Genomic DNA, 13,663 nt, shown 5'->3' on the forward strand with positions numbered 1-13,663 from the left:
CGTATGATCAAGTTATGATTTCTGAATTTTGACTTGCGACTCAACTTCCTAATATGACTGATCTCACTCCTAGATCCTACCCTGCTCGTAGTAGCCAAAATAATTCATATCGAGTCTGAAGATCCTTGTGGATCACCAACACCTCTCAAGCTAGTCCACACTTGCTTCTCTAGGGACAAATGTTGGAAAACCATTAATATCATATAATTTAGCAGTTGCATATATTTAAGATTTTGCTTTCACGTTCCCACTCAAATTAGCAGTTAGAGTAATTTCTCTTCTTGTGTATTGCGAACCTTACTTGGATGTACGTTGGCCATCTAACTTCTCGACACATTTTATTGTATGTGTCGTTCGAGTTAGAATGATGGAAATGGTTTTAGCCAATATGTTTTATTACTTTTTCCTACACTGGAACAATCATGGGCCAAGCTTGAGCCCATCAAGCCTAACGAATCCGATTGATGTCCCTGCCCACTTGAACCTCTATAAGAACGAGGTCCAGGCTTCTTTAGCCAATGTGGCGTCAGTAGCCACGTCTCCAAACAAATAAAGACATGGTCACATTGCTATATTAAGCTACCTTAGTTGATGCAATGAACTGGGCTGTGGCGAAAGCCCAAAAAACAAAACGAAAAATGGAAAAGTGAAAATGTTTCAAGGTCAAAGTTCGCTTTTTGATCAGCTATTGCGAGCACAGCCAACTCAAGCTCATGACTGCTGCAATTCGAGTGGTCGGGTCAGGTTAACGGCGAGGCCTAACGCATGCAACATTTGTATCTTCCGACTCCATCCCTATCTGACCTTCAACAAAGATTTCTCCAATCCAATTCAATTCTATATTAAACTAAATTTGGTTGGGTTAGGTTAGGGTTATGGAGGGGTAGGAACGGGTCGGATTAATTGGATTATGTAGGTTACTTAGATAATTCGGAATGGAGCATGCTTCATGCTGTCAGTTGTTGCTTGGGCTCATCATGGCTAGCACTCGAGAATGCTCATCCCTTAAGTTATATGGCTAAATGAAATTTTCTTCTGTATATCAACTAGCTCTTCGTAATGTTACTCATCCAAGATTAGGGAATGACTTTGGGCATGATCTTATTTTGAGCAATAGATAAGATGTTAAAGACATAATTTGTGAGTATTTTATATGATATTAATACATTTTAAGTAAGAAGAATGCCCTATTCTAAATTTCTAATCTCACCTATGATTTTTTCCTCCAAAAATACCTTTTCACCTCTCATACAATGCATAACTAATTAATGTTTTAATAAGTCCAACTACTTAAAATTCAAAATTCTACTTTTAAAAAAATAATTAGATTCTAATTACTTTGTTTTAAGGATGAGAGTACAAAAAAAGATACGTGAAAGATCTCACTCTCTCTTTACAATTTATATAAATATAATTAAAATTTCATATTTGTTTCTTTTTAAACGTTCATTGGACGTGTTCAATTTAACCGATGAACGAGTTTAGCGAGTCAATTTCGAGTTACGCCTAACCCAATACAACATGGTTTCACATTTGCCCACATTGTCATGCTTCGCCTCTTGGAAACGCCTTCTCTGCAACGCTACCATGGTTCCAATATGCTCGGCGGCCGTGGCGTTTCTACGATAGCGTTGCTCCCCTCCCGCTCTCTGCGACGATAAGTGCCCGCGGTTTTTTACCAAACAAAAAGGGGTTTAGGGTTTTAGGAGGTTTCAGGATTCCGCTTACCGAGTGTCCGAATTAGGGTCTCTAATAGGAGGAGTTCGATGTGGGCGCTTCGAAGAGCTTCAAACCCTTTGAGGTGATCCTCTCCCCTTGCCATTTCTCCTTTCTGCTGCTCTCTCTTCAGAACATTATTCCAAAAGAAGCCCTTTTGAATCTTTTTTGGTGATGTTGTTGAACTAAGAACTGGATCTTGGGATATTTTCTTCCACGCATTTGATCATTAATTTCTTAACTCTATTAGGAGCCGCGTTGGTGCGTGCGTTTGGGTTCTACCTCTATTGAGTTTTGTGTTCAAATTGTTTTTGTTTCTCATTACAGGCTAAATTTATATTCTTGATTTTTCAGTGGGTGGTTTTTACATTTTCTTGAAGTGTAGCACAGTCTTTTAATCATTCTTTTGTAATTATACTCCTCTTCCTTTGGTCTTATGTGATTAGGCAGAGGCAAGAATAGCATATCGGATTCATGAGATATAATTTTGGTTCCTTATGTTGTATCCGATCGTTATTAAAAAAAAAAAAAAACAAATTTGCTATGTGTGTGGCTTATAGAATAAGTGATATGATGGGGCCAACTGAATTTTATTTGAATTTTTTCCATATCATTTCATTTTGCCCCCTATTTTCTTTATTTGAAGATCATTTGTAACATGATCAAGATATTAGTATTCTAAAATGAGAATTTGCTTGATGCCTACTGTGCATATTACCGACCAGACAAAAGTGATGCCTTCCTGGCGTGGCTGTTCACTAATGGATTTCATTGTGAGGGAGCACTAATGACTACATATTAGTGTGCATGTGCCTAAATCCTATTGCTTTATCTCATGCTAAGAACTAAAGAGCAGGGATTAGTAGATTTGTATCAAGTCCATCTTTGTAAAACTGAATCACCTCCTGCCATTCTCTCATAGTCTATCTTAAAATGACAATCACTTTGATTGCTGTTCCTAACTTCCTTCTTGCATTTATTCTTATCTGTTTTGTGGAAACCCATGGTTGCACACTTGATTGCTTTAAATATAGTTCCGATTGTTTTGCATGGCACAACAGTTGTGTGCCGGTTCATCTTATTGAAGCTTATGTTATACTCTTTTTAATTTTTTTTTCAATGAAACTCTCCATAATATTTTCAGGTACCATATTCCACATGGTGCAGTTGCTCAAGCCTTTTGTTCTAAGTTGGATACACAGCGTGGTAGCTTAAAGCATGGACATTGGGATTATGAGTTATATGGAAATACTGCTGCCTTTGTTTTACCAAATTTCTTTCCCCATGGACCATCTCTTTCTGCAATGCCTTCTCTCGGGATTAGAAACCTCTCTTCGCAGGCTGGAGCCACGACCAGTGACAGTGAGGTGGACGATGGTTTTTCTGATCTAGATTCACCTCCGGAAACTGATAAAATTGGTACTATTGTAGACAAGGAGGATAATGATGAGTTTGTCTCTGAACGAGAGATCTCCGGAGATGAGTCGAAAGTAGATTCAGCAGAAGTTGGTGATTGCTCCCTTCGTTTGTCAGATAGCAAATCACAATCAAATGGTAAAAAGGAACCCAGAAGAAGAAGCGTGGCATCTCCATTTTTCAAGGTTGTAATGGAAGCTCCACGACAGTCTTTTAATGATGCTCTTAATAAATGGGTGGAAGCAGGTAATTCATTGGGACGGGATGAGATTTCCATGATCGTGCAGAATCTTCGGAAAAGGAGGTTTTATGGAAAGGCCTTGCAGGTGCTCGATTATTTCTTAGCTAAGATTCTGATATGTATGATTTTAGACGTGTTAAGTACGTGATTACTGCACTGCATGAGAATTATCTGTGATCGTGCTAGCTGGTTCTTCTAATTTAATTCTACATGTCATTGTGTATTACTTCAAGTGTTTTTTGCTGCTATGTTTGGCATCAAATAATAACACTGTTATATGATGCTTGTTTGCTCAACAAGGACCTGAAAGGAATTATATAATAACTACAAAATTCTTTGCTGGAAGCATGATAAATATTTTTATTTCATCCATATATGTATAGACAGTTGGAAACAAAAAATTACAAGTGAGAAAAAGAAACTCGCATAAATAGGAAAACAGTATGCTGCTGCATTTCTTGAACTCAGATGAGAGAGCTTAAAAAATGAATGAGAAAAGAAATTAACACTCTCTTAGCTCTTCCTCCTTCCTGCTTCCTTGTCTAAGGATGATAAGAAACTTTCATATGCTAAGCCTTATAGATCAGACTCCTTGCCTTAAATAGATGGTAGGATCTCTCTACTTCAACTCTTCATCAGAGATCAAACACCATGCCTTATCAACATAACTATTATTTTCCTCCTTTGAGACTCTGCCTACGATTGTCACCATTAGACCACCATGATTTGCTGGTGGAAACACCTGTCTCTTTCTACTTTTTCCACCTATCATACTTCTTTTCCTATTTTCCCACAAGCTTAATATTTTTCTTTAAAAACCGGGCAGACCACTTTACTCTGTACCTTGGCCATTAATAAAATTACATGATCTGCTGAGTTCACTGAAAAATCATCCATGGGTGAAATAGAAGTGGTTTAGTAGTGATACTTTCTCAACCTTCATCTTCCTAAGTCCTAATGTAAATTTTTTGTAGAGGCCCACTTCCTTTTCTATTTTTTTAGCAAAGTATTTTAATTTAAATAAATCTGGTTTGGCTTATGTGATTAGGTTTAAATTGACTGAGTAATATCTTGGATTGGTTTCAGTAGGAAGGTCAAAAAAAATTTGGCATAAACAAAAGGATTATCAAATAAGATTTGCATGAAAATGACATGCTCCAAAATGATCATATTCAATATCTCATTCTCATCTCTCAAGTAACTTGTGCAGATATTTTCATTAAATATATGTTGTGTGCTTGAAGGTTTGTCTTATGGCATTTTGCAACAAGTTCAATGTAAAGGAAAGGGGAAAACTTGCTTGACATCAATAGGATTGCTACCAAGGTGGTCAAGAGCAAAAGGTGCGCTTAAGGCAATAGGACCCTTATATTGCCTGAGTCGCAAGGCACTAGAAAGGTGCTCTTTTATAGGAAGCAAGACACTAGTTTGGAAAAGTTCGATAAATATAATAGAAATAAATACTTTATGTATGTAAAAGCTATAAAGATTGGTTATTCAAGTTTCAATATCAAAAATCATAATTGTCTTGTACATCAGATATCATGTTTCACATCTTTCAAAAGATCACGTCGAAATACCACTTCCCATATCATGTTTTTAAACAAAAGTTAGCAAAAAGAAACTACCAGATATCCTTAAGTAGCTTCAAAATTAACATGATTGCAAAACGCCACGTCCCAAAACATGTCTGATGTTCCTAAACAAAACATAATCTAAAAAAGGTAAATCACTGAATATCCTAGAGTAGCCCTTTACCTATAAGAACTCCAAAGAACAAAATAATGCTCAAGGTAAAGCTAACAAAGCTCTAAAATAATGGGCAAATAAGGAACATTAAAATAATGTTGGGCATAGAAGAGGTGCTTGCTCGAACACCTCTAACTTTGTCCCAGGCGCTCACCTAGGCATTGCCTTGGTGAACTCAGTTTGCTTGGGGACTGTCGAGGCACTCAAGGGCTTCCTCACCTCGTCTACGTGCCTAGGCAAGTGCTAGGAGCACCTTTGACAATATTGCTGCTATCATTCAAGCAAGCAGTGCAACTTTTCTGTTAGTCCAACTACAAAACCTAATTTGAAGCATTTCATTTTTTTGACATCTAATTGCGAGATTTTTGACAAATGATAATATTATCCTAAGTGGGCTGTTTAGTTTAAATAGCAAGCAGAAGGCTTGTAATTATAATTTCTGGTCCTATTTAGGGTCCACAGTAGGCACAACCCAAGCCCTTTGTCTTGCCTTGCATCATCTGTACTTCTGAGATATGCTGAACATCAATAATAACATCCACCATTCTCTACTTTGTGGTCTATAATTTTTATTTTCAGAAAAGTTTTTGATGTGATAAGCTTTAAACATAATCAGGAATGATATAACTGCAGATGGCATATTGCAGGGGACTTTAAGTTTTTTCCCTGGGTTTATTTCAATTCTTATCATCCAATGTAGGAAAGGAAGTGCTATCGTTTTATTATAACTTTTTTAATGAGAACCATTTCTTTTACTCCCAAGTCATCATTGGTTTGATTTCTATGGTGAGAAGGGCAGATACATACACATGGATAGATACGTATGTACACATACATATATACATGCACGCACGCACACACGCACACATTTATGTTATAGTCATTGTTATTGTTTTAGTATACTGTTATCATTTTTCTTTTGATTGCAGTTTTCATCTTGTATTTTCACATTTATATGTATTCTTTTCAAGTTTTTTAGATTGCTTTTATGTTATCTTGCACCATCTTTTTATCATCTATAAGTGTAATTATTTAGAAGCATATATCAAAGATAGGCTTCCTAGCCTCCATTTGGCCTGGACTATTGGTCATGCACAATTTACATCAAGCTGATCCCTTCTATCTGCCCGCTGATCTCAGTTAGAACATTTTTGTTTAGGAGGCTTGATGTCAGATTTGGAGCAGGTTTTTAGTTACATTCACAACATGAAATTGACCATAGGAAATTGATTCTTGATTGATTGGATAAAGGTGGCTGCTTATGTGTATGCATATTCCAATACATTAGGGAGTGTGGCCCTCTGCCTGTTTTATGAGGAATGAGGATAGCACATAACTTAAAGCAGATAAAGTAAATGTACAATTTGCTTTTTCAAACCATGGATGGATAATTCATGGCATCAAACCTTCCCAATACCACATTTTCCCTCAACTGCTATTGCATCTACCACTTTGAGCTCTGGTCAACATGTAATTTATGATCCCATCATTAGATCTTGTTCTGACACCATTTCTTATTTCCCTTCCTCTCCTTTAAGACTTGATTATAGTTATGTTTGCTTTTAGCTATTTATTGGATTTAACCAAAGTCCCCTTCTTGAACTCAAGGTTTTCATCTTGGCCAAGATTTTGGTTTGCATTGATATCTGGCACCTCGTCCAATGGGCCAATATAAACTGATGAATCCGAATATCTCAATGACCTTTTTACTTCCTTAATATATCTTTAACTTATAAATTTCAAAATCAATGCCTTGATATAATTGCTAATCTTCGATTTACCATACTGGGTAAGATTTTGATATTTCGGTCCTAAAAATTATTGGCTGAGACCGTTGAAAGTCTCAGTTCCTTCCAAATTTTCATACCTTCTGCATCGGCTGAGATAAACCAAGATCTAGGTTCAGTCTCAGCCACCTCTTGGGATAACCAAGATCCCGGCTCTTGAAAACATTGCTGGAACTATTTGAGATTTCGATGAGGTTACAAACAATTATCTGTAAATTTAGCGCCTGTTTGCTTGGCTTTTGTTTTCAAAAACCCAAGAAGAGAAATAAATTAGGTCAAAAAGCTTGTATAATGAAACCTTTTTATTTTTGAAATTATTTGTAGAATCTTTAGAGCTTTTGGAAGCAAGGATATATTGCTTTCAGATGAGAAAGTGAGAATAAAAGCAAGAAATAGCAGAAGTTTTGTGCAAATCCTCTATTCAACATCAATTTCCATGTGATATTTCACTAATCTGGGGAGAAACAAAAAGACAACAACAACAACAATGCGGACCAGGCCCTTAGCTTTTTATGTATCCAAAATTCCAGGCATTGTCAAGTATATTGGGAGTATGTATCATTGAACCGCTGAGCTACCAATTTCTTAAATTATGACTACCTACCTATCTTCATTAATCGTGTAATCCGACATTGGAAATTATCATGTACAATGTCTTTCTACAGTTTATATAGTTCAATGTTATAGACCTGCAGCATAGTATTTGTCGTTTATTGGTCAACTGCCTATTATCACTTTTAGCTTAAAACAAACCCTTTTCACATTATTTTGCAGTTCTTGGAGTGGGTGGAAGCAAGTAAGCGTCTCGATTTTGTAGAGCGAGATTATGCTTCACGTCTAGATTTGGTTGCTAAAGTACATGGTCTTCAAAAAGCTGAAAAGTACATTAACATGATTCCAGAATCCTTCAGTGGTGAGATTATATACAGAACTCTTCTAGCCAATTATGTGTCTACGGGGAATATCAAGAAATCTGAGGAAGTTTTCAACAAAATAAGAGACCATGGTTTGCCAATTACTACATTTTCTTGCAACCAACTACTCTTGCTATATAAAAGAGTTGACCGGAAGAAGATGGTTGATGTTCTTATGATGATGGAAAAGGAAAATATCAAACCATCTTCCTTCACATACAGACTCTTGATAGACACAAAAGGCCGCACAAATGACATAACAGGTATGGAACAAATTGTGGAGAAGATGAAGGCCGAAGGAGTGGAGCTTGATTTAGCAACCCAAGCTATGATTGCTAAGCACTATATCTTTGGAGGGTTGAACGAGAAAGCAGAAGCAACCCTGAAGGAGATGGAGGGTAATGACATTAAAGAGAACCGCAATGCCTGCAAAGTTCTTCTTCCTCTGTATGCTGCTCTGGGCAAAGCAGAAGATGTGGGGAGGATCTGGAAAGTTTGCGAGGCTAATCCCCGCCTTGAGGAGTGTTTAGCTGCCGTTGAAGCTTGGGGGAAGCTAGGGCATGTGGAAGATGCCGAGGAAGTCTTCGAGAACATGTTGAAGACATGGAAGAATCTCTCTTCAAAATATTACAATGCTTTACTGAAGGTTTATGCAGACCATAAACTTTTGTCCAAGGGTAAGGAACTGGCCAAGAGGATGTCGGATGCTGGGTGCAGGATTGGACCTTTAACATGGGATGCACTTGTGAAGCTTTACGTGGAGGCCGGCGAGGTGGAGAAAGCTGACTCAATATTACAGAAGGCAGCTCAACAGAATCTGATTAGGCCTCTCTATAGCTCGTACATGGCTGTCTTGGACGAGTACTCAAAGAGGGGCAACATCCATAATGCTGAGAAGATATTTCACAGGTTGAAACAGAGTGGGTACACCATGAGGATGACACAGTATAAGTTGTTGCTTGAGGCCTACATAAATGGCAAAACTCCGGCTTACGGGTTTCGGGAGAGGATGAAAGCTGATAATGTGTTCCCCAACAAGCAGGTGGCAGCACAATTGGAAGCTGTTGATGCTTTTAGAAAGACGCATATTTCAGAACTACTTGATTGAGAAACATTGTGTTATTCAGGCAGATGTCATCGTTTATAATGATGTCTTATTTTCTCTCGAGTATCACTTATTTTTGCAATGTAAAAAAATCATTTTAATGTGGTCTGCTGTGGTTACAAGTTTACAACCATTTGCTCATGCCCTACCTTTCGCATGAGCTTCGGGGCGCTGATAAGAAGCAAGGGACTTCTGCAATGCTTCCAGGTCTCAATAGTCTCCATCTCGCGGCAAAACTGCACTGTCAAAACCAGGCTATTGAGAGACCAAAGTGTTAATGGAAGGAAGCAATTGGATAGCCCTCCTCTCCTTGCAAGCAAAGATCCTGGGATTCCTTTTAAACCATATCTCATTTTAGGAGATAGCTTCTCCTCCAATTAAAATACTTTGCGTTCCTTTTAACTCCACGTTACACAACAGTATAAAGTCCACCATCCCTGTCCTAACTACATTATATATGGATGCAAGGCAGTGCAAACGTACAGGTACAACCCAACAAATATATAAAAAATATCTAACTACTTTTCCTGTTACAAGAGTTATCAATAAATTGACACTTGGAATCCATTCAAATTATAAATTTTGTTACTATTAATATTTATATATAAAAAAAAAGGCTCGGTACCTAAAAGAATTTACCCAGCATTTCCCCTCCATATTTGGCTATTTATGTAAATTTTGGCCTATAACCAGTTGAATCGGTTGCTAACTTTTTCTCCTTCAAACCATGTTCCTGTGAGTTACCGTTAGTTTTAGGTATTTCTTCCAATTTTGATGCCAGGGCAGAGGTCTTATATGATGAGGCCGGAGCAGAGCCAGAACGCCCAACAAGAGAGCAAGGGTTGCATTGCTGTGGATGGTGAGGAAGGCATCAATCTAAAATTTAACTATAGCAGCATCTTTATAAGGACTGGCTCCCAACTATAGATATTTGATCGAATTGCTTTCGATCGCCATTTTTCTTTAAGACTCAAAGAAATAATAGTGTTTTGATGATGTTTTGTAAAAGGAAGGAGAGATGCAGATAATGAACAATAGATGCATGCTCATATGCACGTTTGCGGTGGGTGGCGACGGTGCGTGCGCATGTGTTATAGAAAGCTCATCTCAACGTATAGAGTTTTCTATCATGAGATATCTAACTCAGCACAACTCGATATATAAAGTGTGTTAAGTGAGTCTTACTATCAAATATAAGATTTAAGATCAAGGGAAGTTGAAGAACTTTAAAACACTAAAACGGAAATAACCAACGGCGTCTCAGGGAGGTCTCTAGCGGCGAGGATATGGAGGGATGTAATAGGACGAGAAAACCGGAGGAATGGGAGAGTAGGATAAAAGAGAAGACAAAAAAAAAAAAAACTCTTTTGTAAAAAAGTTCTATATCTAAATAAAATTGTATGTGCATCATTCAAGATTATCTATTGATATAATAAATAGGTAATCAAGGATTATCATATAATTTTATTATTTCTTACCTCTAGCCTCCAGGCATGGAATCAATTCTCTTTGCAACATTGTAATCGCCACTAAATCCGTTAGTGCATGGTAAAAGCTAAGTTGTACTAGGCTGGTGAGAAACTACTCCTTCTTTCAGACTGCTAATGTGTATCGGAAGATTACTTGTCTCCTTGTAATTGGATCCCAAGTTTTTGAAATGTTCCAAATTCCACTTGAGCATCCAAATCTAGATCAATACCAGCTCCGAACAAGATTCTAGCACCATGCCAAATGTGTTCAAAAAAGAAGAGTGAAGCAAACGTAGCATGCCCAAAGGTGAACCAATCCTTTGGATTGCTACGAAAAACACCATCGGATTTCAAAGTAGCCCGATCTAATTCAAAAATTTCACCTAATTGAACACGTCTAGCGTATTTTTTTTACAGTAATAGAACAGTAGATGGATATGGTCTGGTATCACTTTCCATCTATATGCGATTTTTTTTTTTTTTTTTTGACTCGGCTGATTGAACTTATGTTAGATCGGCATGAGCAATCGTTACTCGACTATATATATATATATATATATATATATATATATATATATATATATATATATATATATATATATATATATATATATATATATATATATATATATATATATATATATATATTAGCCATAGCTAAAATCACACTCGACATCCTTCTTTACCTATCCAGCCTAGAGCTCTTTTTTTTTAGCTCTACCACTTTTGCTTAAAATAAAAGGCCTTTTTAGTGTTGCTAAAAGAGTGGGAGTTGGTGGAGGAAACTCCAGGCCACATCATCCCCTGTGACACCTCTCTGACCCTTTTTCTGCGGAAACGTCTCCGCTATCCCCCACCACAGGGAGAGAGAAAGAGAGAGGGAGAGAGAAGCCTCTCCCTCCTCCATTAAACCCAATTAAAACCCTCTGCTCTCTTTGTAAGAATACACTCGAAAAGGTCCCTACTTTTTAATACCAATCCCCCCCAATCCTCCGTCTGCGCTCCCCAGTCCGAGAGAAAACCCATGGATTCCAGCAGCCCCCTTCCTCTCCCTGGTTCTCCTTTCCCTCTAAACCCCGCGGACTTCCCCAATTTCCCACCATTGCCACTGTCCGAAGAGCTCAAGTACCTGTGCGCAGACCTCACTCTCCCCCCGGATTTCTACAATGTGGGATCCCCATCCGCCATGGATCCACAGGTGAGCTCTGATTTCGGCTTTCCTGTTAGCAAAGACGCTGTTTTTCCTTTTGATCCCGCGGTTTCTGTGGAAGATTTGGAGTTCATCGATGCCCAGTTGGAGTTTAGGGTTCATGACAATGTCGTCCAAGGCGACATTTTTCCTCAAAATCCAAATGTGGGTTATGTCGAGGCTGGAGAGTCCTATCTAACCCCCCCAAACACAGCGCAGAATGCTGAATTCAAAGACTTGGCAAAAAGCCAGAAAATTAATGGTTTGCGAGAGGGGAAGAAGGCTTTAAAGGTAGCTACAGTATCAGTCGACATGATTCGGAACAGGAGGCCATTTAAATGCATGCATGGAGGGTGCGAGAAGACGTTCAAGAATGCGCAAACCTTGTCGATGCATTGCAGAACGCACGATAAGAATATGAGTGATGTGTTGGCGACGAGCGCTGTGAAGGCTGGGCAGAACAAGAAGATCCCATGCCGGTGCCCGGTCTGCGGCAGGATCTTTGTGGGGTTATATGAATTGAGGCGGCATTTCGGGAGGAAGCATTCGGAGGGCGAGAAGATGCACAATTGTAAGAAGTGTGGGAAGAAATTCTACATTGAGGTGGATTTGAGGGACCATGAGAAGCTGTGTGGGGAGATGGTTGGGTGCAAATGTGGGTTGAAATTTGCATTCAAGTGCAACCTTCAGGCCCATAAGAGAACACACCCGGAATGCGTCGGAAAGCCATCGAATTCTCCAGAGCATAGAAATGTTGAGAAGGATCAGAGTTCAAGCACCCCATCCCTTGGGCTCATGGGGATGAAGTTGGAAGATATTTGGACTCTTGGTTGCCGCGCTCGGCTTGATGCACTTGTGCCTGCAGTTGTCAAGAAGTAAGGCTTTAACTGTTGGTAGAATTTATGCAGAGATATTTCTGGGAAGCTGTGAGTGGTTTCAATTTGAAGCAGATTCATGCCCTCGTTTTTCTTTTAGAACCAAGAGATTTTAGTTCTAGATGCAATTATGAATTCTAATCATGAAAGCAATGTCAATTTCATCATATTGCAGAACCAGGATCATTTTGATATATAACAGTATCTTGTAATTTTGATCTTAGGATGCCATCATGCTTGGTTTCCTATCTTATATATGTTATTGACATCATAAGAGAACCACGTATCAATCGCTTCTTTGAGCATTTGTATACTGGTAGCTTAATCTATCTGCAACTTCTTTTGATGTTATGATTTCATAAATTGTATTATAACTCCTTATAAGCTGCATCATATCCTTGATCTCAAAGCTACAAATATTTTTGCCAGCCAACTAAAGTGCAGGCTGAACCCCATTATGTTTGGGTTGGTGGTGAATGAGAAGATTGTCATACTCAGATTAACTATCCTTTGGCATGTTATTGCCTTCGTATATGGATGTGGGACATCAAGGGATCTTGCATGGATGCAAGCTGTTTGTGGAGCATAATTGTTTGTATGAAGCTACTTTTAAGGATCTGATGATGTAGCTTATAGTCATGCATCACAGGCATGTCTAATAATCCTCCACTAAATGATTTTAAGATATACATAATGCAGCTGAGAATATAAGAGACAGGAGATTGTCTTACAGAGTAAGACATGCTTTTATGGTTACGATTGTTGATTATAAGGCCGCGAACACGTCTTATGCACTATACCTAGGCTGCAGATCTTATAATTACAATGATTACTTCTAGATTTTGTTTGTTTCGGTATTAAAATCTAAGAGAATGAAAATTCAACATTCTTAACAATTATCAGTGTATTATGTTCTTGTACTTCTCTGTCCCTTTTTTCAAGAGCCTTCATGCATGACTAAAATTAAATCTGAATGCTTATCACTAAACACAAGTTGCAAATGTGATTGCACAAAATGCGATCATACCTAGTATGTTTTTCTTTGAGGAATATACCTGGCCTCTCTTTCTTACTCTTCGTCACTGTGGTTCTCTTTTCTTAATATGTTGTGTTTCAGCAGCATGATGCAGATGCCATGAAGCATGCTTATAGGATCAGTGCATCATTCAAGAGAATAATGGAAAACTTGACACTTAGGAATG

The 13,663-nt window shown here is 38.2% G+C and overlaps 1 protein-coding gene across 1 annotated transcript; it reads left to right on the forward strand.

Annotated features, from left to right (window-relative positions):
* Positions 1 to 1,544: 1,544 nt before the first annotated feature.
* Positions 1,545 to 9,029, forward strand: LOC103705032 (pentatricopeptide repeat-containing protein At1g80270, mitochondrial-like). Its single transcript, XM_008788614.5, has 3 exons — positions 1,545 to 1,801; positions 2,861 to 3,458; positions 7,684 to 9,029. The coding sequence occupies exons 1-3, from the start codon at positions 1,767 to 1,769 to the stop codon at positions 8,929 to 8,931; spliced, it is 1,881 nt and encodes a 626-aa protein (XP_008786836.4). The 5' UTR covers positions 1,545 to 1,766; the 3' UTR covers positions 8,932 to 9,029.
* Positions 9,030 to 13,663: the final 4,634 nt, after the last annotated feature.

The sequence above is a fragment of the Phoenix dactylifera genome, chromosome 14 (assembly GCF_051530095.1).
Source record: "Phoenix dactylifera cultivar Ajwa chromosome 14, Ajwa_hap1_PhDact_Kaust_v1.1, whole genome shotgun sequence".
NCBI lineage: Eukaryota > Viridiplantae > Streptophyta > Magnoliopsida > Arecales > Arecaceae > Phoenix > Phoenix dactylifera.